At 36.5% G+C, this 24,417-nt stretch overlaps 1 protein-coding gene across 1 annotated transcript; it reads left to right on the top strand.

The window, feature by feature from the left end:
• The first annotated feature begins 4,277 nt into the window (after positions 1 to 4,277).
• Positions 4,278 to 10,953, top strand: LOC144709325 (chaperone protein ClpB3, mitochondrial-like). The gene is made up of 10 exons (XM_078582854.1): positions 4,278 to 4,625; positions 5,016 to 5,234; positions 5,311 to 5,548; positions 6,010 to 6,205; positions 6,924 to 6,978; positions 7,068 to 7,218; positions 7,532 to 7,840; positions 8,434 to 8,702; positions 8,770 to 9,699; positions 10,460 to 10,953. Exons 1-10 carry the CDS (start codon positions 4,380 to 4,382, stop codon positions 10,778 to 10,780), a joined length of 2,934 nt encoding a protein of 977 aa, XP_078438980.1. The 5' UTR covers positions 4,278 to 4,379; the 3' UTR covers positions 10,781 to 10,953.
• Positions 10,954 to 24,417: the final 13,464 nt, after the last annotated feature.

Raw genomic sequence — 24,417 nt, 5'->3', positions numbered from 1 at the left:
AGGACGAACTCTAGAGGAGAAAATTTGAAAAAACTTCGAGAAATTCGGATGTAAGACGGGTCGTGGACGAAAATATTTAGACAGGACAAACTTTGGAGGGGGTTATTTTGGAATAACTTCTAGAAAATGGGACGTAAGACGGGACGTGAATGAAAATATTTAGACAGGACGAACTCTAGAGGAGAAAATTTGGACAAACTTCTAGAAATTCTAATGGAAGACGGGACGTGGACGAAAATATTTAGACAGGACAAACTTTGGAGGGGGTTAACATGGACTAACTTCTAGAAACTTGAACGTAAGACAGGACGTGGATGGAAATATCTGGACAGGACGAACTTTAACGGAGAAAATTTGGGCAAACTTCTAAAAATTCGGACGGAAGACGCGACGTGCACGAAAATATTTAGACAGACCAAACTTTGGAGGGGGTTAATTTGGACTTACTTCTAGAAATTGGGACGTAAGACAGGACGTGGATGGACATATCTGGACAGGACGAACTCTAGAGGAGAAAATTCTGGCAAACTTGTAGAAATTCAGACCGAAGACGGGAAGTAGACGAAAATATTTAGACAGACCAAACTATGGAGGGGGTTAATATGGACTAACTTCTAAAAATTGGGACGTAAGAAAGGACGTGGATGGAAATATCTGGACAGGACGAACTCTAGCAGAGAAAATTTGGGCGAACTTCTAGAAATTCGGACGGAAGACGCGACGTGGACGAAAATATTTAGACAGACCAAACTGTGGAGGGGGGTTAATTTGGGCTAACTTCTAGAAATTGGGACGTAAGAAAGGACGTGGATGGAAATATCTTGACAGGACGAACTCTAGCAGAGAAAATTTGGGCAAACTTCTAGAAATTCTAATGGAAGACGGGACGTGGACGAAATTATTTAGACAGACAAAACTGTAGAGGGGGTTAATTTGGACTAACTTCTAGAAATTGGGACGTAAGACAGGACGTGGATGGAAATATCTGGACAGGACAAACTCTATCGGAGAAAATTTGGGCAAACTTCAAGAAATTCTGAGGGAAGACGGGACGTGGACGAAAATATTTAGACAGAGCAAACTGTGAAGGGGGTTAGTTTGGACTAACTTCTAGAAATTGGGACGTAAGACAGGATGTGGATGGACATATCTGGACAGGACGAACTCTAGCGGAGAAAATTTGGGCAAACTTCTAGAAATTCTGACGCAAGACGAAACGTGAACGAAAATATTTAGACAGACCAAACTGTGGAGGGGGTTAATTTGGACTAACTTCTAGAAACTGGGACGTAAGAAAGGACGTGGATAGAAATATCTGGACAGGACAAACTCTAACGGAGAAAATTTGGGCAAACTTCTAGAAATTCTGACGGAAGACGGGACGTGGACGAAAATATTTAGCCAGACCAAACTGTGGAGGGGGTTAATTTGGACTAACTTCTAGAAACTGGGACGTAAGAAAGGACGTGGATAGAAATATCTGGACAGGACAAACTCTATCGGAGAAAATTTGGGCAAACTTCTAGAAATTCTAATGGAAGACGGGACGTGGACGAAAATATTTAGACAGACCAAACTGTGGAGCGGGTTAATTTGGACTAACTTCTAGAAACTGGCACTTAAGACAGGACGTGGATGGAAATATGTGGACAGGACGAACTCTATCGGAGAAAATTTGGGCAAACTTCTAGAAATTCGGACGAAAGACGGGACGTGGACGAAAATTTTTAGACAGACCAAACTGTGGAGGGGGTTAATTTGGAGTAACTTCTAGAAACTGGGACGTAAGAAAGGATGTGGTTGGAAATATCTGGACAGGACGAACTCTAGAGGAGAAAATTTGGGCAAACTTCTAGAAGTTCTAATGGAAGACGGGACGTGGACGAAAATATTTAGACAGAGCAAACTGTGAAGGGGGTTAATCTGGACTAACTTCTAGAAATTGGGACGTAAGACAGGACGTGGATGGACATATCTGGACAGGACGAACTCTAGCGGAGAAAATTTGGGCAAACTTCTAGAAATTCTGACGGAAGACGGGACGTGGACGAAAATATTTAGACAGACCAAACTGTGGAGGGGGTTAATTTGGACTAACTTCTAGAAATTGGGACGTAAGAAAGGACGTGGATAGAAATATCTGGACAGGACAAACTCTAACAGAGAAAATTTGGGCAAACTTCTAGAAATTCTAACGCAAGACGGGACGTGGACGAAAATATTTAGACAGACCAAACTGTGGAGCGGGTTAATTTGGACTAACTTCTAGAAAGTGGCACGTAAGACAGGACGTGGATGGAAATATGTGGACAGGACGAACTCTAGCGGAGAAAATTTGGGCAAACTTCTAGAAATTCGGACGGAAGACGGGACGTGGACGAAAATATTTAGACAGACCAAACTGTGGAGCGGGTTAATTTGGACTAACTTCTAGAAATTGTGACGTAAGACAGGACGTGGATGGACATATCTGGACAGGACGAACTCTAGCGGAGAAAATTTGGGCAAACTTCTAGAAATTCGGACGAAAGGCGGGACGTGGACGAAAATATTTAGACAGGACAAAACTGTGGAGGGGGTTAATTTGGAGTAACTTCTAGAAACTGGGACGTAAGACAGGACGTGGATGGAAATATCTGGACAGGACGAACTCTAACGGAGAAAATTTGGGCAAACTTCTAGAAATTCGGACGGAAGACGGGACGTGGACGAAAATATTTAGACAGACCAAACTGTGGAGGGGGTTAATTTGGAGTAACTTCTAGAAACTGGGACGTAAGAAAGGATGTGGATGGAAATATCTGGACAGGACGAACTCTAGAGGAGAAAATTTGGGCAAACTTCTAGAAGTTCTAATGGAAGACGGGACGTGGACGAAAATATTTAGACAGGACAAAACTGTGGAGGGGGTTAATTTGGAGTAACTTCTAGAAACTGGGACGTAAGACAGGACGTGGATGGAAATATCTGGACAGGACGAACTCTAACGGAGAAAATTTGGGCAAACTTCTAGAAATTCTAACGCAAGACGGGACGTGGACGAAAATATTTAGACAGACCAAACTGTGGAGGGGGTTAATTTGGACTAACTTCTAGAAACTGGGACGTAAGAAAGGACGTGGATAGAAATATCTGGACAGGACAAACTCTATCGGAGAAAATTTGGGCAAACTTCTAGAAATTCTAATGGAAGACGGGACGTGGTCGAAAATATTTAGACAGACCAAACTGTGGAGCGGGTTAATTTGGACTAACTTCTAGAAATTGTGACGTAAGACAGGACGTGGATGGACATATCTGGACAGGACGAACTCTAGCGGAGAAAATTTGGGCAAACTTCTAGAAATTCGGACGAAAGGCGGGACGTGGACGAAAATATTTAGACAGACCAAACTGTGGAGGGGGTTAATTTGGAGTAACTTCTAGAAACTGGGACGTAAGACAGGATGTGGATGGAAATATCTGGACAGGACGAACTATAGAGGAGAAAATTTGGGCAAACTTCTAGAAGTTCTAATGGAAGACGGGACGTGGACGAAAATATTTAGACAGACCAAACTGTGGAGGGGGTTAATTTGGAGTAACTTCTAGAAACTGGGACGTAAGACAGGACGTGGATGGAAATATCTGGACAGGACGAACTCTAGAGGAGAAAATTTGGGCAAACTTCTAGAAGTTCTAATGGAAGACGGGACGTGGACGAAAATATTTAGACAGGACAAAACTGTGGAGGGGGTTAATTTGGACTAACTTCTAGAAACTGGGACGTAAGACAGGACGTGGATGGAAATATCTGGACAGGACGAACTCTAACGGAGAAAATTTGGGCAAACTTCTAGAAATTCTAATGGAAGACGGGACGTGGACGAAAATATTTTGACAGACTAAACTGTGGAGGGGGTTAATTTGGACTAACTTCTAGAAACTGGCACGTAAGACAGGACGTGGATGGAAATATGTGGACAGGACGAACTCTAGCGGAGAAAATTTGGGCAAACTTCTCGAAAGTAGGACGTAAGACGGGACGTGGATGAAAATATTTAGACAGGATAAACTCGGCAGGGGGTTAATTTGGACAAACTTCGAGAAATTCGGACGTAAGATGAGACTTGGAGGAAAATATTTGGGCAGGACAAACTCTGGACGGGACGCACTTGATAAATTTCTAAAAGTTGGGACGTAGGACGGGACGAAAGTGTTGTCCGTGGACTGGATGATCCGGCACTGTATAATCTCAGGTTCTATATAAAGGCGACGCGTGTGGCCCAAGTCTGAAGAACTTCTACAATGTTCTGGAAGCTTGCTCTGGTCTTCTTCTTGATTTCCGAGAGACAGTCTCCGCAGTGGAGAATCGATCGATCGATCTCGCGAGGTTGGCGATGGCGACAAGAGCTGTTCTTCGGCTAGCGAGGTCGGCCTGCGATTCGGCGAAGGCGAGCCGTCGATCCTCCTCGCATCTTCTCTACTCAAGAGTTTGTTCTAGTGCTGTCCCGCTTCTTGGATTCAATGGCGGTGGACTCTTGCACGGCTTCGGCTCTTCAGATCGCGGAGTTTACAGTTCGTTGTTGTCACGGAAGTTCCATTCCTCTTTTCCTCGGCGCTCTAGTTACACCAATGCTGCTCAGGTTCTTCCCCCCCGTAATTTGAGTTGATTTGCTCGTCTTCTGAGGCCTGTTAGTCGCTGTATTGGGCCACATTTGGCGTTTATTTTTCCGGTGTGTTCTTTCGATGTTGTTTCAGTTATTTCAGTTCTTTCGATGAGAGAAATTTGCTTTTTTTGGAGTATTTCAATCTAAGTTATCGCGCCTCTGCTAAATTGCCTTTGCAAATGTGGTTCTTGACATTGCTAACTCTGTTCTATTATTTTATCTCTGTTTTCTTTGCTTGAGGTGGGCTTTGTGTTTTCTCCCCGGGGGGCATGAATGCTGTATTCTGTTGTTTTAGATAACTTTACTGTTCATCGTTTATCGTTGATTCTTTTGACAATTCTCAACTTTAGAACTTTCTTCAAGCAGGTCAGCCAGTCGGACTTTACCGATATGGCATGGGAGGGAATTTTGGGTGCTGTGGAGGCAGCAAGGCAAAACAAGCAGCAAGTAGTGGAGTCTGAACACTTGATGAAAGCTCTTCTAGAGCAAAAGGATGGATTAGCGCGTAAGATATTTACCAAAGCTGGCATTGATAACACCTCTGTTCTTCAGGCTACCGATCAGTTCATCTCTCAGCAACCAAAGGTACATGGTTATTGCTTTAATTTTCATTTCTCGGCAAAAGGGCGAGTCAGCATCACGGTTTTGTTATGGTTTCTAGGTCACCGGCGACACCAGTGGGCAGATACTGGGATCGAGTTTTGGGTCTCTCATAGATAATGCCAAAAAACATAAAAAAGATCTCAAAGATGATTTCCTTTCTGTAGAGCATCTTATTCTATCATATGGGAATGATAAGAGATTCGGAAAACAGTTGTTGAAGGATCTCCAGCTCTCTGAAGAACAACTAAAAGATGCTATTCTAGCAGTGCGAGGAAATCAAAGAGTTACTGACCAAAGTAAGTATTCTGGCGTTATTAAGGGATTTCTACTCTTAGATTTCTGAGCCGTACTCAACCACCAAGATTATTTCTCACAGTCGAAGGGAAAAAATGAATCTCTATTTGCATTTCCTCCCTATCCCTGGTTTCAGCTATCTTAAAAAGTCATCAAATTGGCTCGGTATTCTGACAAAGCTTCAGCGCAAGTCTTTGTTTTTTCTTATTTGTGATTTTCCATCTTTTTGGAATGGATGCTATGGCCAAAATAGATTGCAGTCAAATGATCGTGAAGTCACATTCAACAGAACATTTGTTATGAAATAACATTTGATGACGTCATGGTCATGTAACAATGAGTTCAATATTGGTATGATTCGTCATTAATGAAAGTTGCTTCAGTGTTTATCTCCTATTTTTTTTCCTTGATTTGTTTTTTAAAGGCTGACATCATGACTTGATATTTATTTGTGAAAATGTAGATCCAGAAAGCAAATACCAGGCTCTTGAGAAGTATGGAAATGATCTGACTGAGCTTGCTAGGCGTGGTAAGTTGGATCCTGTCATCGGCCGCGATGATGAGATCCGGCGTTGCATTCAGATATTATCTAGAAGAACCAAGAACAATCCTGTAATCATTGGCGAGCCTGGGGTTGGTAAAACCGCCATAGCGGAAGGGTATGATGTCTTTGTTTATCATTCTGTTTTGGACCTCGACAATTATTTTATTTGAATATGCATTTCTTTATCCTCTCTGCTGTAGATGACTTGTGAGATTAGCTTGTCTACTAGTCTTGCTCGGTGATTATATCTTTACACTTCTTTAATGAAGAAGGTTTGCAGTGACGTGACCTCAACCGTCACTTTGAACAGTTCATAGGAATAAAAATTTGTTCAGTGTCACCTATGATGGTTGATCGTTCATGATGTTGGCCATTCCTCATCAACTGTCTCCTATGGTGGTTGTACCATCAATGTTTATCATTGGTACCCGTACGAATCATTATCAACCACCCACTAAAAGCATCAATGACAATGAATGGTAATGATTTCGTTTTTACTGTTCACTGCTTTAAGGAATATCCATATTTGTACTCATCAGGGTTCTGCACCCGTCAAAGTCACATCAACATTCCTCATCAACTGTCTCCTATGGTGGTTGTACCATCAACGTTTATCATTGGTACCCGTACGAATCATTATCAACCACCCACTAAAAGCATCAATGACAATGACTGGTTGACGTTGAATGTTGATGTGACTTTGACGGGTGCAGATCCCCGATGAGTACAAATATGGATATTCCTTGAAGCAGTGAACAGTGAAAACGAAATCATTTTTCATTGAAAATAACTGCGTTGGATTTCTCTGAGGTTGATCCCTTGCTTTTGGTCAGATTAGCTCAGCGTATCGTGCGGGGAGATGTTCCTGAACCCCTTCTAAACCGAAAGGTCTGACTTCACTTTAAAATATGTTCCATTCGAATTATTCAATTTTAATCATTAAACTTAAGTTGATTACACAATGGTCTTTGTCGCAGTTGATCTCCCTAGATATGGGCTCACTAATTGCTGGCGCCAAATTTCGTGGGGATTTTGAGGAACGGCTGAAAGCTGTCCTGAAGGAAGTCACTGCTTCCAATGGGCAGATCATCCTTTTCATCGATGAGATCCACACCGTTGTTGGGGCAGGTTGAAAATCCTCTTCTTTTTGTTTTGGTGAAAGGGTTTAGCATCTGTCATTTCCAATTTCATTGGCCCTTGTTGATGTTAACGTTGATAGCTTCCATGGTGGTTGATGATGATGTTGATCGATGCGTTTGTCAACCATCATTGTCTTATTGATGAGCACCTCCGAATGGTTGATGTCAAATCTGATGGCATCATCTTCAAATGGTCAAACCAGTCATGGACAGAATTGTGCTTGGTTATCTGTTGTGAAGTCGCCCACTAATCATTGCTTTCAACCTTATGATTATCATGCGTGATGATTTTTGATTGACAGGGGCTTCGGGTGGGGCGATGGACGCCAGCAACTTGCTGAAGCCAATGCTGGGGAGAGGAGAGCTGCGCTGCATCGGAGCCACAACATTGAATGAATATAGAAAGTATATTGAGAAAGATGCGGCTTTGGAGCGCAGGTTCCAGCAGGTATTCTGCGGCCAGCCCTCTGTGGAGGACACCATATCCATCCTGCGTGGCCTGCGTGAACGCTATGAGCTCCACCACGGGGTTAAAATCTCAGACAGCGCCCTTGTTTCTGCAGCCCTTCTCTCTGATCGCTACATCACGGAGCGCTTTTTACCCGACAAAGGTAAGAAAACAAAAAAAATCAAAACTTTGAATCAGTTTTGCGTCTGGGAAATTACCATTTTCTTTGACATTACCATTTTCTAACCATTGGTTTTGGGTCAGCTTCCGTAATTTCTTCAAAAACGAATTGATCCTTTCTAGATGAAAAAAAGTGACAACAATCAGATCTTTGAACGAATAAGTTAGTGGTAATAAGCATTATTCAATATTGATTGAGTGATTGATCCTTCTTTGCCGTCCAAGGAGAAAAAAAAAATCTTTCTATGAATTGGCTTCTTGGTAATCTACATTTTTTTTGGATTTGATCCACGGATTGATCCTCCCTTCTTGACAAAGTACAAACTTCCAATCTTTGAATAAATATGCTTCTGGGTAATCACCATTTTTTAAAGAATTGATTTGGTGATCGATCCTTATGATTGAATCTACTCTACTAAGTAAAAAATGAAATCTTTGAAAAATAACCTTATGGTGGATAATTTATTTTTAAATTTGAGTTTACAATTTGTCCTTTCTACTCGAGAAAGGTAAAAGAATCAAAAACTTTGAATATGAGCTTCTGGGTAATCACTATTTTTCAAAAAAATTATTCAGCGATTGATCTCGTGGATGAGGCTGCGGCAAAGCTGAAAATGGAGATCACGTCCAAGCCAACAGAGCTGGACGAAGTGGATAGAGCAGTGATGAAATTGGAGATGGAAAAGCTCTCCCTGAAGAAGGACGCATCAGACAAGCCATCAAAGGAACGGCTCGACAAGTTGGAATCCGACCTTGCCTCCCTCAAGCAGCAGCAGCAGGATCTATCTCAACACTGGGAACATGAAAAATTTCTCATGACCCGGATCAGATCCATCAAAGAAGAGGTCCCTCCTTCAAACCCAGATCACTTCCATCCCTATTTCTCTTTTAAAAAATCAAAATTGGCATCAGATTGACCGGGTCAACCTGGAAATGGAAGCGGCCGAGAGGGAGTACAACCTGAACCGGGCGGCGGAGCTCAAGTACGGGACATTGATAACACTGCAGAAGCAGCTGTCAGAGGCAGAGAGGATCCTAACGGAGTTCCAACAGTCGGGCAAGTCAATGCTCAGAGAAGAAGTCACTGCACTCGACATAGCAGAGATCGTCAGCAAGTGGACAGGGATCCCTCTTTCGAGCCTGCAGCAGTCAGAGAGGGACAAGCTGGTGCTATTGGAGCGAGCCCTACATCAACGGGTGGTGGGCCAGGACCCGGCGGTGAAGTCTGTAGCGGATGCCATCCGTCGATCACGGGCCGGGCTATCCGACCCGACCCGGCCCATTGCGAGCCTCATGTTCATGGGCCCCACAGGGGTGGGCAAGACTGAGCTGGCCAAGGCCCTGGCTGGCTTCCTCTTCAACACAGAGACCGCACTGGTTCGCATCGACATGAGTGAGTACATGGAGAAGCATGCAGTGTCACGTCTCCTCGGCGCGCCGCCGGGTTACGTGGGCTACGAGGAGGGTGGTCAGCTGACCGAGCCAGTCCGGCGGCGGCCGTATTCCGTTGTCCTCTTTGACGAGATTGAGAAGGCCCACCCAGACGTATTCAATGTTCTGTTGCAGCTGCTGGATGACGGGCGGGTGACAGACTCGCAGGGGAGGACTGTGGGTTTCACCAACTGCGTTGTTGTGATGACGTCCAACATTGGGTCCCACTTCATCCTGGAGACCCTACGCAGCATTGAAGACGGCAAGGAGGGGGTCTACGAGCTGATGAAACGCCAGGTTGTGGAGCTCGCCCGCCAGACCTTCCGTCCCGAGTTCATGAACCGGGTTGACGAGTTTATCGTCTTCCAGCCTCTGGACTCTACTCAAATCTCCCGCATCGTCGAAATCCAGGTATGTGATAATCAACGGGGTGACTTTTCTGTTTAGAAATCAACTAAGGTTACAAACAGCATAACTATCCGTGATTGGGTATCTCTGGCGATGACAACCATCCTTTCATTTGTCCGCAGCATTGTCATCTCCTTTTGTCATCAATCCTTTATTAATCTTGCATGGATGACAAGACATGAGCCATCATCATCCTTTTATTCATCCGGGTATGGATGAGGATGACGATGGCAATGATGATTTGTGTCGTCACCCCTTTGTTAACCTTACTCAGATGACAAGATATGATGATGCCATCATCATCGCCATTCATCCGTGACAGGATGACGATGATGATGACTGATGAAGTTGTCATCGCCACTTAAGCTTCATACCATGATGGGCTTCTGGAGGATAATGAAATTTTTTGTCCTCATCTTCAAACACTACAGTCAACTTCAATATCAACCATCCAAACCCTCATCAATTTCAGCATCATCATCCATTCGCCGAAAATCACTTATATCAACACCATCATCGACGTCAATTAGTTTCAACAATGTTGATGGATGAGGGGTGGTTGACGATTGCAGGACCGTAGCTTATTAACAACCATCGGAAGAGCTTGATGATTTGTTGAAGTACAACATCCTGCCTAACGATGATTAGTGCTTGAATCAAACAATGATGTTGAAGAAAAACAAATTCTTTGAATTTGTCTTCACTCTGGAGAGTTGAATCTCGTCTTTAATATTAAGATCTTGATGTTCTATTTTTGTGGCAGCTGGAAAGGGTGAGGGAGAGGCTAAAGCAGAGGAAGATCGGGCTGAGGTATACGAAGGAGGCGGTGGAGGTTCTGGGGACGGCGGGGTTCGAGCCCAACTTCGGGGCGAGACCTGTGAAGAGGGTGATCCAGCAGATGGTGGAGAATGAGATTGCCATGGGGGTGCTCAAAGGGGAGTTCAAGGAGGATGACGTTGTTCTCGTGGACGCCGATAACTCCGCCCACGCCACGGAGCTTCACTCTGGACACGGCCGTTTGGTCATTCGCAGAGTTGAGGCGACGCCGGCGGACGGAGAAGACGCCCTCGCTGCCAACAACTGAAACACATTAACCCTCTCAAGCTCCTCTGTCTATCTTTTGGTTAAGTGCATGCTTTTGCATGTGATTGCAAATGGCAGGACAACCGCTTTTGTATCAGCAAGAGTCTCACTTACTCCATTGTGGTCTCAGTTGGAAGAGAAGTTACGTAAAAGAAGCTAGATTTTGTTCCCGAATATCTGTGTTAATATGATCAGGATTTGGGCTTCTTTCCCGGTATTATTCTTATGGGATAGCGTTGGAAAGATGGTGAGTTTTTGTTCTCTAGTAGGGATCGACAATGGTCATCCGTCACATCACACATCACTGTGATGGATGATGTGACGGCGATGGTGACAGTTTTAGGGGTGCGTGACAGTGACGGTGATGGGGAGCCCAGGACGTGTGACGCGACGTCATGGCCGTCATCCGATGTTATTTCTAAATACATTTAAAAATTGTTGGAAGGAGAGAACTGGACAACGTAGCAGTCGAGTACATGTAATATGGTCTGTAAATATGATGGATCTGGCAGTACTGTCTGCATTCACATTATTTATCTTTATCGAGAGATTATACAACTGGAAAGATTATAAAACAGTGTGAACTGGATCTGACCGACTCTCGTCTGGTCATCATAAGCATGCCCAAGATTGCACCGATCGCCCTCCTCTGACCCAAAAAACACCCTTCTAGATTTTGGTCAACTTTACTGGGTTTCAAGATGAGAGAGAGAGAGAGGGAGATAGAGAAAGATAGCGAGAGATGGAGAGAGAGGGAGAGAGTCTTCGTTTTAGTTGATTGTGCGTGAAGCAGGAAACCCTAGTTAATTGGGAGGGGCAGGAGTGTAGGCCGCGTTAAAGAGTACGCCTTCTTAGACACCTCAAACGGGTGGCTAATCACGAGATTTCTGGCCGACAGAGAGACGCAGAGCAGTAAAAACCAGAAGAGAGAGAAGAGAGATAAGACTTGTTGCTAATAATAGGTTTTCTGACATCACTGGTGACGGTGACGCCATCACGGTGACAGGGATGTGACGGGACGCTCAATGGAGGGACGATGACGGGAATGTGACGGTTTTTTTTGCATATGCTGGGACGCGTGACGGAACGGAAACGTGATGAAACTGTCGTCACATTATCGTCCATCACATTCCATCATCCGTTCCGTCACGTCCGGGGCATCACGTCCCGGACGTGCCATTCCCTATTCCCTAGTCTTATATCTAATGATGGGCCCAAGTAGCATTTTCTCACTGATGTAAGCCCACATACAGAAAGGGGTTAAAAATAAGGAAGTGAATGAGAAGAATGATTCCGTGAGCTCAAAGAGTCCATCACACACTTGACGACAGAGCTATACGAGTTTCGTTTGCCCTTCTTCACTGATGCGATATTTCAGGATCGGGCTTTCGCCCATCTTTTCTATCTAAATTCATCCCTCTCCTACTCTTCCTCTGAGCGCGTCTGATATAAAGACTGAAGGGATCCCTGTCTGGATTCCCATAGTTTTATTTTGTAATAAATTAAGCCCAGAGATATTTCTCTAAGCTTATAATTTCAATCTATTTGGTTAAGTTTTGGGGTATTATTTCCTTGTGGCTTTCTCATAAAGGAAAAAACAAGTGAGAACTTGTGTCTGAATATCTGAGTATTATCATCAGGAATGCATATTCGTCAAGAGTGTGAATATTATCAAGTTATTATGCAAATATTGTCAGGTTCATGAAAAATATTTCATACCTTTAAGAATTGTATTCATTCCATGGACGGAAGAGGCACTCTGTACCATATTCTGAAAAAAATAACCACATAAGAATTTTAAAAAACTTAATAATTTAATGCATTAAATGAGTGGATAAATCATATAAGATCGTTTCAATAGATTAAATTCCACTGAACGAGATGAACTTCTCTATTGTTTATAAGAGGTACAAACGATTTATTTCAACTTTACAGTTTTGTAATTTTTTTTGAAATTTTCAATAGTCTTTTTATTTAATAACTTTAAGAATATTTTCCTTTCTGTTTTTTAATCTGTGTAGTATAATTCTGATGAGATTAATGTAGGAAGGGGAGGTTATCAAATTATGAATTGCTACTTTGTTTGTTGTCAAAGATTTATTCTATGATATACTACATCATATACCCAAGGTTTTGTGGAAGGAAATTTTGAAAAACTGAGACAATTGTATTAATTATTTCTCGTCATCAGATGAAAAAGGACAGATATCATACTTCCTGTTTCTAGAAGTCTACCATAAGTTAGACAACCTTCTTTTGATTTGTACCAAAATGAGTTAAATTACTAATAAGACCACAGGTTTTGGGAGACAATATATTTTATAAAAATAAAAAAGGTTAAAAATTACACCTCATGCATTTAAAACCAAACTTAAAGGTAATCATCAACTATGAGTGATTAATTTTTTTTTCAAAATATCCATTTTAATACCTTCCTCATTCATTAATACATGTTAACCAAAATTTTTATATGAGGTTTAATATGAATGCTAATTAATTTAATTTTATTTTATTTTAATAAAACATACTGTAAATTAATTATTCTACTATTTTAAACTATTCACCACTCCGTCTCAGTAATATGGAGGATTATTAACGGTTGCAATACATACCTTCTATATCCTTTATAGTTATCCTTCTACATCCTCATGTTGGTTGTTTTAATTAAGATGGCAAATGGAAAACTTGATTTCTTTTCAAGCTGAAAATAGTTCTTGGCTAGCTTAACACCATAATGTATCCTCAAATGAGTTAATCACAACACCAACATAAGATCATACATTGTTATAGTAAGATAATCAATTTTTTCAAGATCATCTAGTATTAATTTAAAATGAATAAAAAATCCAAGTTCATTACTGAGTCTAGGACACTTTCCTTTGGTGGAAAAAACTTTTTATGTTAGTTTTTGATATAGTTATGATTAATAATTAGTTCTATAACTGTGATGCATAAGCATATTGAGGATGAGAAGAGTTTTGAAGTAATTTATTCTAAAAATGTCAAAAAATTTTGCTTAATATTTATGCCCTAAATACTATCCAATTACCCATTTTGAATACATGTAGTCAATATTTTAATGCTCTGTCAAACACTTAAAAATCATGCCAGTCATCGTAAATTCTTAACTACTACATAAATGGACTTAGTTAATTTTCCCATTTCCTTTGAAGTATTTTAACTCTTTAGTCTATGCAGATAGGTTTTTTTATTATCATTTGCAATCTCCTTTGTTTTATTTGGTACAGTAAACTGCATAATTTTTATCCGGTGTTTCATAGTAGCAGTCTTACATTGTGTCTAGGTGGAATACCAAGATTATAGAAATTTGAAATGTTTACTTAAGAATTTTGATTTAATGAAGGGGCTAAATTTTATTTATGTGATGTGTCGAGTGATTATCATTGATCAATATAGTTAATTCTCACTTCCATTGAAAACTCTCACCTAATTGAACTGAGGAAATAATATAAAAACTATAAGAAAGAAGTGAGAGTTTTCAATGGAAGTGGTAGTTTAATTATATTGATTTAGGATAATAACTCTATGTATGACATAAAATAAAATTTATTTGATTGAGTTACATAATGGAATAACCACATAAGAAATAAACATACCAAACATATTATATACTATTCAAATGCACTTAGGGTGGTCAGGGATGCATAGTAGACACACTAGAGATGTGGAGCTTCAATGGTTTATGGATAAATATGATGATAAAATCTAGGGATGATGAATAAACCTTACATTTTTGTCTTTTTGTTGATTATAGATTTTTATATCAACCATGATGATTTCCTATAATTAAAACTATTATTAAGTCATAATGCAAATATTGTTAGATTCACGAAAACTATTTTATCCCTTTAAGAATTGTATGCATTCCACGGAAGGAAGAGGCACCATGCACCATACTCTGACAGAAATAACCACATAATTGTTTTTGAAAACTTAATAATTTAGTGCATTAAATTGAGGAGATAAATCATGTAAGATCGTTCCAATAGATCAAATTCTATTGAAGGAGATGAACTTTTGAGTTTTTTATAAGAGGATTTCTTTTAACTTTACACGTTTATAATTTCTTTAGAAAATTTTAATAATTCTTTTGTTTAATAACTTGAACAACATTATCTTTCTGTTTTTAAATATATGTTTAGTATATTTCTGATGAGATTAATATAGAAAGGGGAGGTTAATTATGAAGTGCTGCTTTGTTTTTTGTCAAAGATTTATTCTATGATATACTACATCATATAACCAAAGTTTTGTGGAAGATAACCGGGAAATAACTGAGACACTTGTATTAATTATTTCCCATCATCAGATGAAAAAGGACAGATATCATACTTCCTGTTTCTAGAAGTCTACCATAAGTAGGGCAACCTTCTTTGATTTTTACTAAAATGAGTCAAATTACTAATAAGACCACAGGTTTTGGGAGCCATTAAAGTTTCTAAAAATAAAAAGAATAAAAATTACACCTCACGATTTAAAACCAAATTTAAAGGTAATCATAAACTGTGAGTGATTATTTTTTAAAAAAAATATTCATTTTAATACCTTCCTCATGCAGTAATATATGTTATCCAAAAGTTTATTATGGAGTTTAATATGAATTCTAATTAATTGAAATATTTTTTATTTTAATAAAACATACTATAAAATAAATTATTCCACTATTTTAAACTACCCACCGCTCTGAGATACAAAACTTCTATATCCCTTAAATTTATCCTTCTACATCCTCATGTTGGTTGTTTTAATTAAGATGACAAATTGAAAACTTGCTTTCTTTTCAAGTTGAAAAGATTTCTTGGCTAGCATAACACCCTAATGTATCCTCAAATGAGTTAAGCACAACACCAACATAAGATCACACATTGTTATTATGATATACTTGAATTTTTCAAGATCATCTATTATTAATTTAGGAGTTCATTACTGAGTCTAGGACATTTTTTTTTGGTGGAAAAAACTTTTTATGTTAGTTTTTGATATAGTTATGATAAATAATTAGTTCTATAACTGTGATGCGTAAGCATAATCCTATCCATCACAATGCCAATACATATTTATTGAGAATGAGAAGAGTTTCTAAATAATTTATTTTAATCTTATAAAAAATTTGCTTAATATTTATGCCCTAAATACTATCCGATTACCTGTTTTGGAGACATGTAGTCAATATTCTCATCCTCAGTCAAACATTTAAAAATCATTCCAGTCGTCATAGATTCTTAAATGCTACATAAATGGGCTTACTTAATTTTCCCATTTCCTTTTATGTATTTCCACTCTTTAGTCTATGCAGATAGGTTTTTTTATTATCATTTGCATATCATTTGTGTTATTTAGATGAAGTAAACTCCATAATTTTATTCCGGTGTTTCATAGTAGCAGTCTTAAATTGTTTCTAGGTGGAATGCCAAAATTATATAAATTTAAATGTTTAAATAATAATTTTATTTAATTAAAGGGAATAATTTTATTCATGTTATGTGTTGAGTGATTATCCTTGATCAATATAGTTCAATTGTCACTTCCATTGAAAACGCACACCGAATGGAACCGAGGAAATAATATTAAAACTGTAAGAAAGAAGTGAGATTTTTCAATGGAAATGTTATTTTAGTTATATTCAACTAGGATAATAACTCTATTTATCACATTTTTTTTTATTTGAGTGAGTTACATGATGGAATAACCACATAAGAAAGAAAAACATTATATACTATTCAAATGCACTTAGGGTGGTCAGGGATGCATAGTACACACACTAGAGATAAGGAGCTTCAATGGACTATGGATAGATATGATGATAAAATCTAGGGATGATGAATAGACCTTACATTGTTGGTCTTTTTGTTGAATACATGTTTTTATATCAACCATGATGAGTTCCTATAACTAAAACTATCTGTAAGGATATTATTAATAAATAAAATTGGTAAAAGGCTCAACCATACTCGCACATAGATATAATATATTTCATAATAAATAAATGGAAATATATATCCCTATTCATTTTAATGAATAAAAGTGTAATCTAGTTTTTATAGTTTGATGTGGTTTATCACTTACAATGTTTTAAAACCCATCCAAGATCATACATGCTCTTCCGTTTGAAAAATCCAAAAATTATGTATAACATTGCAGTTTATGAAACATTTGAGCAACATTAACTTACTTCAGATGGTAGAAAAAATTACACACTCATAAGTAAGATTAAGGTAAATATTAATTGAATATATTTAAAAAGTTTTACATATTTCAGAATATGTTCACTAAAAATTCTCAATCAAAAGGTTCAAAATATTTCATCTTGATTAGTGATAAAGTCTGATTTTCATACTAATATCATGAATTTTATCAGTTCATTTGGCATAGAATCATCGTACCTACATACATGTTATCAAGCATGATTTTGTTAATTTTGTTTTAGAATGATATTAGGATTTTGAAAGGCTTCAATGGTAACTTTTGGATTTTTTGCATCATAGTCTTAATGATTTATTTAGTTATTTTAATAAACGTTTAAAATGATTTATCAGAGGTTAAGAAAGTTCAACCATGAGTTATTCAGACTGTGGCAAATCAACAGCTGAGATAAATGATTCACAGCGTCAGTTACTGCAAAGTGAGGCATTATAGTGACATGATTCATGATACTATGATGGCCGTGTCATTTATTTATAATCTCATTTAAATACGTTGTGAAACATGGTGACCTGACTAATTTTGGAGCCTTCAATAACAATAAATGATATTTGATGCGTTAGACATGTGGCCGTGCAAGAGCATTGCACAATTAACAGAACAATGCATGCCATTTGACAGTGGGGTATTTTTCAGTGTGAAAATATCATTATTAAAATTATAATGATTATGACATGAGAGTGACACACATATGCACATGTAGAAATAATATTTGGTGAATGTAAAAAATTATAAAATTCAATTACGATGAATAACTATTTTAATTCTATTGTAGGGACACGTGTTATCACATTAATATCAGATCATGGAATACTCAAGATTCTGCACCGATCATAGCCTCAGAGTTTATAGAAGTTGAGGATGTACTTTTCATCAATGGTATACACTTTGGAGTTTTCTTAAATATGGAAGTCAAGCAAAATAGTTGGAAGTCCAAAGATTCTATTTCCTCTACCAACTCATACCATTATATATTTATAAAGAACTACTCTGTGTAGAAACTATATTGAAATTACTCCAAAATTGGTTAGACTAGTGAAATAATGTTAGCTTAAGATCCATTGAATTTCTTGGTGCAGATTGGTAGTTAAATTTGAAGGAGGGCCTCACTTGCAGCAGAAAATTCACCTTAATGTTGGGGGGGCATAAATATCTTCAGTGAGTTACTTTCATTTCCATTGTCATATTTATTTTTCAAAACCTCAGTTAAGATCCATTCCATCATATAACTTACATTGTTTTCATTTTTATCATTCCACCATATCCCTCCTTACAAACATAATAGAATGTACATATATTAATAACTACATATGTATATCTACTTATCACTAATACATAGTAACTATTATAATGTAATATTAATTTTCCATTTTATTTGGATTTAACAAGTTATCAAGCTTAAAATAATTAAATCTATTTTTAGAATGATACTTCCAATTGTCTATATTTTTTAGTATTTTATGAAAGTTTCTTACATCATATTCATTGATATATTAATTTTACGTACAGATATATAAATATATTTAGAATTTTAATGATATCAAAAGTTTTAGAATTTTTTTCAGTTTATTTTGGGTTTTTCTGTGTCACAGCCTGCTTTTTTGAATTGTACCAAACATTGGTCACGACCAGTGCATGCCAATTACCGATGATTTAAGTTCTAATCATACTCAAAAGTTTTTATCATGGGATCAAACCATGATGCCACAGTGGGCAATCGTGAGCTAACTATGCCCCTTACTGTTTAATTAAGATGGTTACTTGGCCCAATAAAAAGATGATGGATTCAAATAACAATCAATGTTAGTTTCAAGACCCAGAAAGTGGTACGTATGACATCACTATAAAATACTGCAATTTAAATCACATTTCAGATACTGAGAAAGCAGTACGGGTTGCATAATTTGAATGGCTTTTACCAAAAAAATGAAGATAGGTTTTCAGGGAATCTGAGGAAGCAACTTTCCAATGATCCCAAGAAAAAAAAATTGGTAGTTAAATGTAGAAACCAATGAGGAATTTTGCAGAAAATATGATAATCCTACAACACATTGGAAATTCAACTTGGATTGATGAGTAGAGAAAGATTTAACAGTTTACTACGAACCAACTTCTAACGATCTAAAAGGGTTTTCAGGCTTAAATTTTCATTTTCATTTCTCTAATCTATCTATCCATAAACTCTGGTATATGAATAGACATCTACCTATGTAAAAAATGTATTTGAACCAATCCTAAATTTTGGGCTGCGTGAAAGACAGTTATTCCTATATCCGTTAAGTTTCTTTATATCCGTCATTGACCAAACTTCTATCAATTCTATATATTTCTTAACTTGTAAAATATTTATATACTTCCCATAATCATAATTTTAAAATTCATTAATTTAATTATGTTATTTTTCTCTGGAGAGAACCCTTTCTAGTCAAAATCTAATCATATCTTTGAGGATTAAGATCTTGTAAAAATTTTTATTAAATAAAAAATTGTCAAAATAATAAATTTAAATTTTAGAACTGGGTTCAAAAATTAATGCAGCTACATGGGATAGTCTTCATCATCTACTTCATGTCTATTTATTTGGTGATTTTCTTGAATTATTGTTTTATGGTAGTCCATTTATCAATGAAGGATATGTTTTAGATATATGTACAGATTCATACACTTTGACTTTCACAATTTATCTTGCTTGCATTTTCATTGATCCAGCTCAAGGGAGAGCTTTCAAAATTAGTTCACCTTATTATCTCTAAATTTAAATCTTATTAAAAATTGGAAATCTGTTTTTATAAAAAATATTACAACTGAAAAATGAATGCATGCAGAAGAAAGATTGGAGAATTTTATCAAGTGACTAGTTAATCTCTAGGTGTAGCATGGAATAGATTAAAAGAAATAACAAAGAAAATTCCAGTTCATGGAATTTAAGACTGAGAGAGGATAGACCAGAATTTTGAGCTAAAATATTTGTCCATAAGGCTCTGATTATCAAAAAATAGTTGTAACATAACGGTCAAATCTACATGAATAATGTAATAAAAGGTAAAATTCTCATTAAGAAATATTGGTTTAGGTTTTAATAAATGTTTTAATATTTTTTTGATTTTTAGAAAATTTTATAGGCTTTAATTTAATGAAGAAGAAGAAAACTATTTAAACATTCTTGAAAAATGAGATAAATACTTTTTTCATTTTATCATTTGGTTTTAATAAGATAAAATTTTAAATGGTAAAATAATAATAAAATAAATAAAACACCTTTGGTTTGGTTTGAGTAACTTCTGTTTAGCTTAAGTTGTTTCAGATTTTTTTCCTTCAGTTTGTGATCTCCGTTGGTCACAGCTGATTGAGTAGACTCTAAGTCAGACAAGTTGACCATGTTGCATTGACTATAACACTGATTTTTACCAGTTCATTGAGCTATTGAGTAGGCAAGCCTTTGACTTAGGGCATCACGGATGGACTGAGCAGTGATTGGGGGTGACAAGCAATAACAAAGTGGTATCCTTGAATCAACTTTGAAAATTTTGGACATAAAAAATTCATTTGAGCTACAGAATAAATGGACATGGTTTGAAGCATTTGAAAGTTTTATATCTAGGTTATCATATCGAATACTTGTCTTGAGGAAAGGATGAGAAAATTCAAATAAAAATGATCGGGCGCTAGTGTTCTCCAAGCGATGAGTGGTGATTTTTCTCAAAGAATATTAATCAAGCTTGAAGACTGCTTCCCACTCTATTTTATTACCGGAATGTGTCAAAGAAATATGATGCCACAAGCCTCCAAATCGGGAGCAGAAATCCAAGATAAGATAGAAAAGAGGATATTATAATTTAAATAGAGGGCTAGGATACCTACATTTTTGGCCCACATGTTTGATGATTTGACATAAGAAATAAACTTATAAAAACTGAATTGCATCCTAGTTCCACAATTTTTGTCTTTATTTGGCCCGGCCTTTACAGATTGCTTCCGTACGCTTGAAAAATGATATTTAGTTTTTTCGGCCTCTTTTATGGTCTGGGAAAATTAATTGGGTTTCCTTTTATGGTCTAGGATGTGGCTCAGGCATCTCTTTTCTCCCATTTAACTCCAGCAGTCATCACTTAAATTGCCTAAGTCCTGTATTTGAAACAGAACACAAAGAAAACAAAGAATACACTTGAATCTAAGTAGTGAATGGGGGTATGTCTCAGAGATCAGTTAAATATAAAAGAATATATACAATATCAGAAAATAAACTAAAAATGTCTCGTTTTAATCCTAATGAAAATGCAAGGATAAAAGCGATCGAAGAAAATCAAATACATACATTTATATTGATATAGTTTAATGTTATAAGATAAGTTTTTATACTTTTTTATTCAGGACTGGGATATCCATCTCTCGGCCTTCACTAGGTAACACCTATGTACCTTTCCCGTCCTGCCACATGGGCATGGGGGAGTAGGGTCCATGTGTAATTGGGACATATACGCTCACTCCATGCCTAAAAACGATGAAAAATGCTACATTTTATCAATAAACACCCCCTGGGTGGTGTCCAGGGCAAGGATGGTATGGTCTACAGGCACAACCATAGGGTTGCACGTACCTGGTACCATGATTGTGCCAATTTTGTGAAAAAAAATCAGGACTGGGATATCAAGACATAAAAATGATTCATGTCGCCAGTGAAGTTACTTTTATGGATAAATATTTGGATGAGGTTATTGAATATTGATGAACACTTGTGGAAAATGTTGCTTATGAGGTTGACGTTAAAGGTAATATAGGAACTTTTATGTATGTGATGGGGAATGATAGATATAACTACAATTTAACACATTTCACCTTAGTTTTTTTAAAAAACTTACATTACTAGTTTACTGTACATGTATGTAATTTAATGGCTTATGGGTTTTCCTATTCTTCTTAGATTGACATTTCATTTTGACATCAGTGCTCTACGTATGTCCTCTACATTAACAAGAGATAAATCAAATAAGATCAATAGAGTTACACTTTTATACTTTTTTTAATACTTGTTTTTAGATTTTTAGTTACAAAGTTCCCAATTTAAGGATAAAATGATAAATTTATCCTTTATTTTCCTAATATCTGTTATATATATATTTTTGAGACTAACCCCAGTTCACTCCTTAGATTCAAGTGGATTTGTCACATCGTTTTAGAGTTTCATTTGAAAAACAGGACTTAGGTGAATAAACTGGTGAATTTAGAACATAAATGGGAGGGAAGGATAAATCCAAGCCATCTCCTAGATAATAATAAGATTCCGAATACACAAGAAGCCCAATCTAGAAGCCCATTCAAACCTCTTGAAGAATTAAGTCAACTAAAGGCAAGAATTGTGGAACTAACCCACAACTCGAATTTTAAAGGCATGTTTTTAAATACAGGAAGGGGGGAACATGGATACAGGCTGGAAATCAAGTCATCATAGCCTTACAAAACCTTCATGTTAAATCCAATTTCTGGGTGAGTTGGGGTACTTTTATTTATTATGGTATTCCCTCTCTTTGTATCTCATCTTAGATTTCTGCTCCCAACGTGTTGTAAGTGTAGTGCATCAGATTTGTTTGATACATTATTTTTCTACTAGAGTGTGATAGAGAGATTTCAAGGGTGATAAAGATTCTTGGATAAAGAGCATCACTTGACCCTTAGGGAAATGATGACAAGATTTGCGAGATCTCCTGAATGTTTTCTCTAGCAATGGATAGCCTAGAATTCAAGTCTTCACAATTCATCAAAGAACACTAAAAAATTATTCATGTGGCAACAATTACAACCTATTTCATACCCGTTTCTGCCCAATTTTTCCGCCCGAAGGAAAGGGCAGGAAGGGCGACCTAAGGTTTTATTTGTCCTTAAAGTTATTTATTACCTTACAAAATACCAAAAATTCTTTAAAATCATATTAAATATAATAAATAATTATAAAAACATAATAATTAATTTCATTTATTTAAAATAGGTTTTGCTAGTTTTCCTTCATTTTGTTGATTTGCTCTTTAGGAAATAACAAAAAATACAAAAAATCGCCCAGAAACGTTATTTTGAAAATATATTTAAACGTCAATTTACTCTTTCAATACCTGTTATTTCTGGATTTGACCCTTACCCTATTCTAAGCAGGTGAAAATTTTTAAATGTTTTTGCATAAATAAGAGCCTTAAAACAATTTATTTAATTCAAATTCTGGTTTATCAACATGTCATGGCCTTCAAATAGTATTCTTTTAATAGACCTGTTGGTTAGAATGTGTGGAATCATTAGATGATGTGTATTCAAAAAATAATCAAAGATTAAAAATTACCAAAAGATCCTTATTTAGTTTTGGAAAGACCTGAGGAACTTCTACTAATATAAAAGTTAGAAAAATTTCATCATAAAATTATTCCTGTGATAATTTATTACAAATTGAGCATCAAACATCATAAAAATAAAAAAATACAAATAGATTGACAAAATTAGCGGACTAAAATGTGACAGTGGAACCCAAACAAACAGAGAAACTAAAGAATTTGTATTTCCCATCCAGAAATCCGATAGACCCCATTTCAGTTCACAATGAATCCCAGAATTTGTATAAAATTGGATTTCCATACAAATTCATGTTTTATCTGAAATTCCTAACGAAACTATGCATTAAATTTCAAAATTAAGAAGTGTAAAAATTTTAAATAGTACGTCTGAATTTTAAAATGAAGATTTAACATAAAGAAATTATGGAAAAATACAATGACAGAAATAGCAGAAAATTATTCTATGATTTATGTTCCTGATATACTTTTCCCCACTTTTCAAAACTTATAAAATATATATCAAATGCTCATGATGAACACAGTTTGGATATTTTCAGCATGCCAATACTGAGATTCCTTTCACAGAGGTACAAAACATTCTTTTTTAAGATAAAATTAATAAAAATATGTTCACCTTAGTAAAATAAATAAAGGAATTTAAATATTTGAAATTTTTTTTTCTATCTTAGAAAATCTGCCTATAAATGTAGGGTTACATGAAATCAATTGATTAGAATGAAATTTAAGAATTATGTTCTCCAAGAAATAACTTAGTTAATGAGAAATTGATGATATTTTCGTACCATATGAATGTCAAATTTAAATTTGCAGATTTAGAATTTATCCTTTTAAAAATCTAGTCAGTGGATTGCTCTTTTCGGAAACCCTATATATTTTCTCAATACATGGTTTTAAAAATATTCAGTTCTTACTTCAATTTTTTCATTATAATTTCATGAATAAAAATGAAGATCATAGAAATCCTCTTTTTATTTTAATTGGATGCTTCTTGGCTACCAATATTCAAAACACAGATTAGGTAAATGGGATAATAGAACTGAAATTTGGAAAATGAAAATTTAAATTATTTATAAATGAACAA

Source organism: Wolffia australiana, chromosome 11 (genome assembly GCF_029677425.1).
Source record: "Wolffia australiana isolate 7733 chromosome 11, ASM2967742v1".
Lineage (NCBI taxonomy): Eukaryota > Viridiplantae > Streptophyta > Magnoliopsida > Alismatales > Araceae > Wolffia > Wolffia australiana.
Note: the sequence above shows the minus strand (reverse complement) of the source record. Positions and strands in the feature narration are given on the sequence as shown.

What these genes read in the sequence shown, in the direction of transcription:
- LOC144709325 (XM_078582854.1), top strand. Translation starts at nt 4,380, where the DNA reads ATGGCGACAAGAGCTGTTCTTCGGCTAGCGAGGTCGGCCTGCGATTCG. An exon ending in AACCCCTTCTAAACCGAAAG is followed by an intron (nt 6,979 to 7,067) that starts GTCTGACTTCAC and finishes TCTTTGTCGCAG; the next exon opens with TTGATCTCCCTAGATATGGG. An exon ending in CCACACCGTTGTTGGGGCAG is followed by an intron (nt 7,219 to 7,531) that starts GTTGAAAATCCT and finishes TTTGATTGACAG; the next exon opens with GGGCTTCGGGTGGGGCGATG.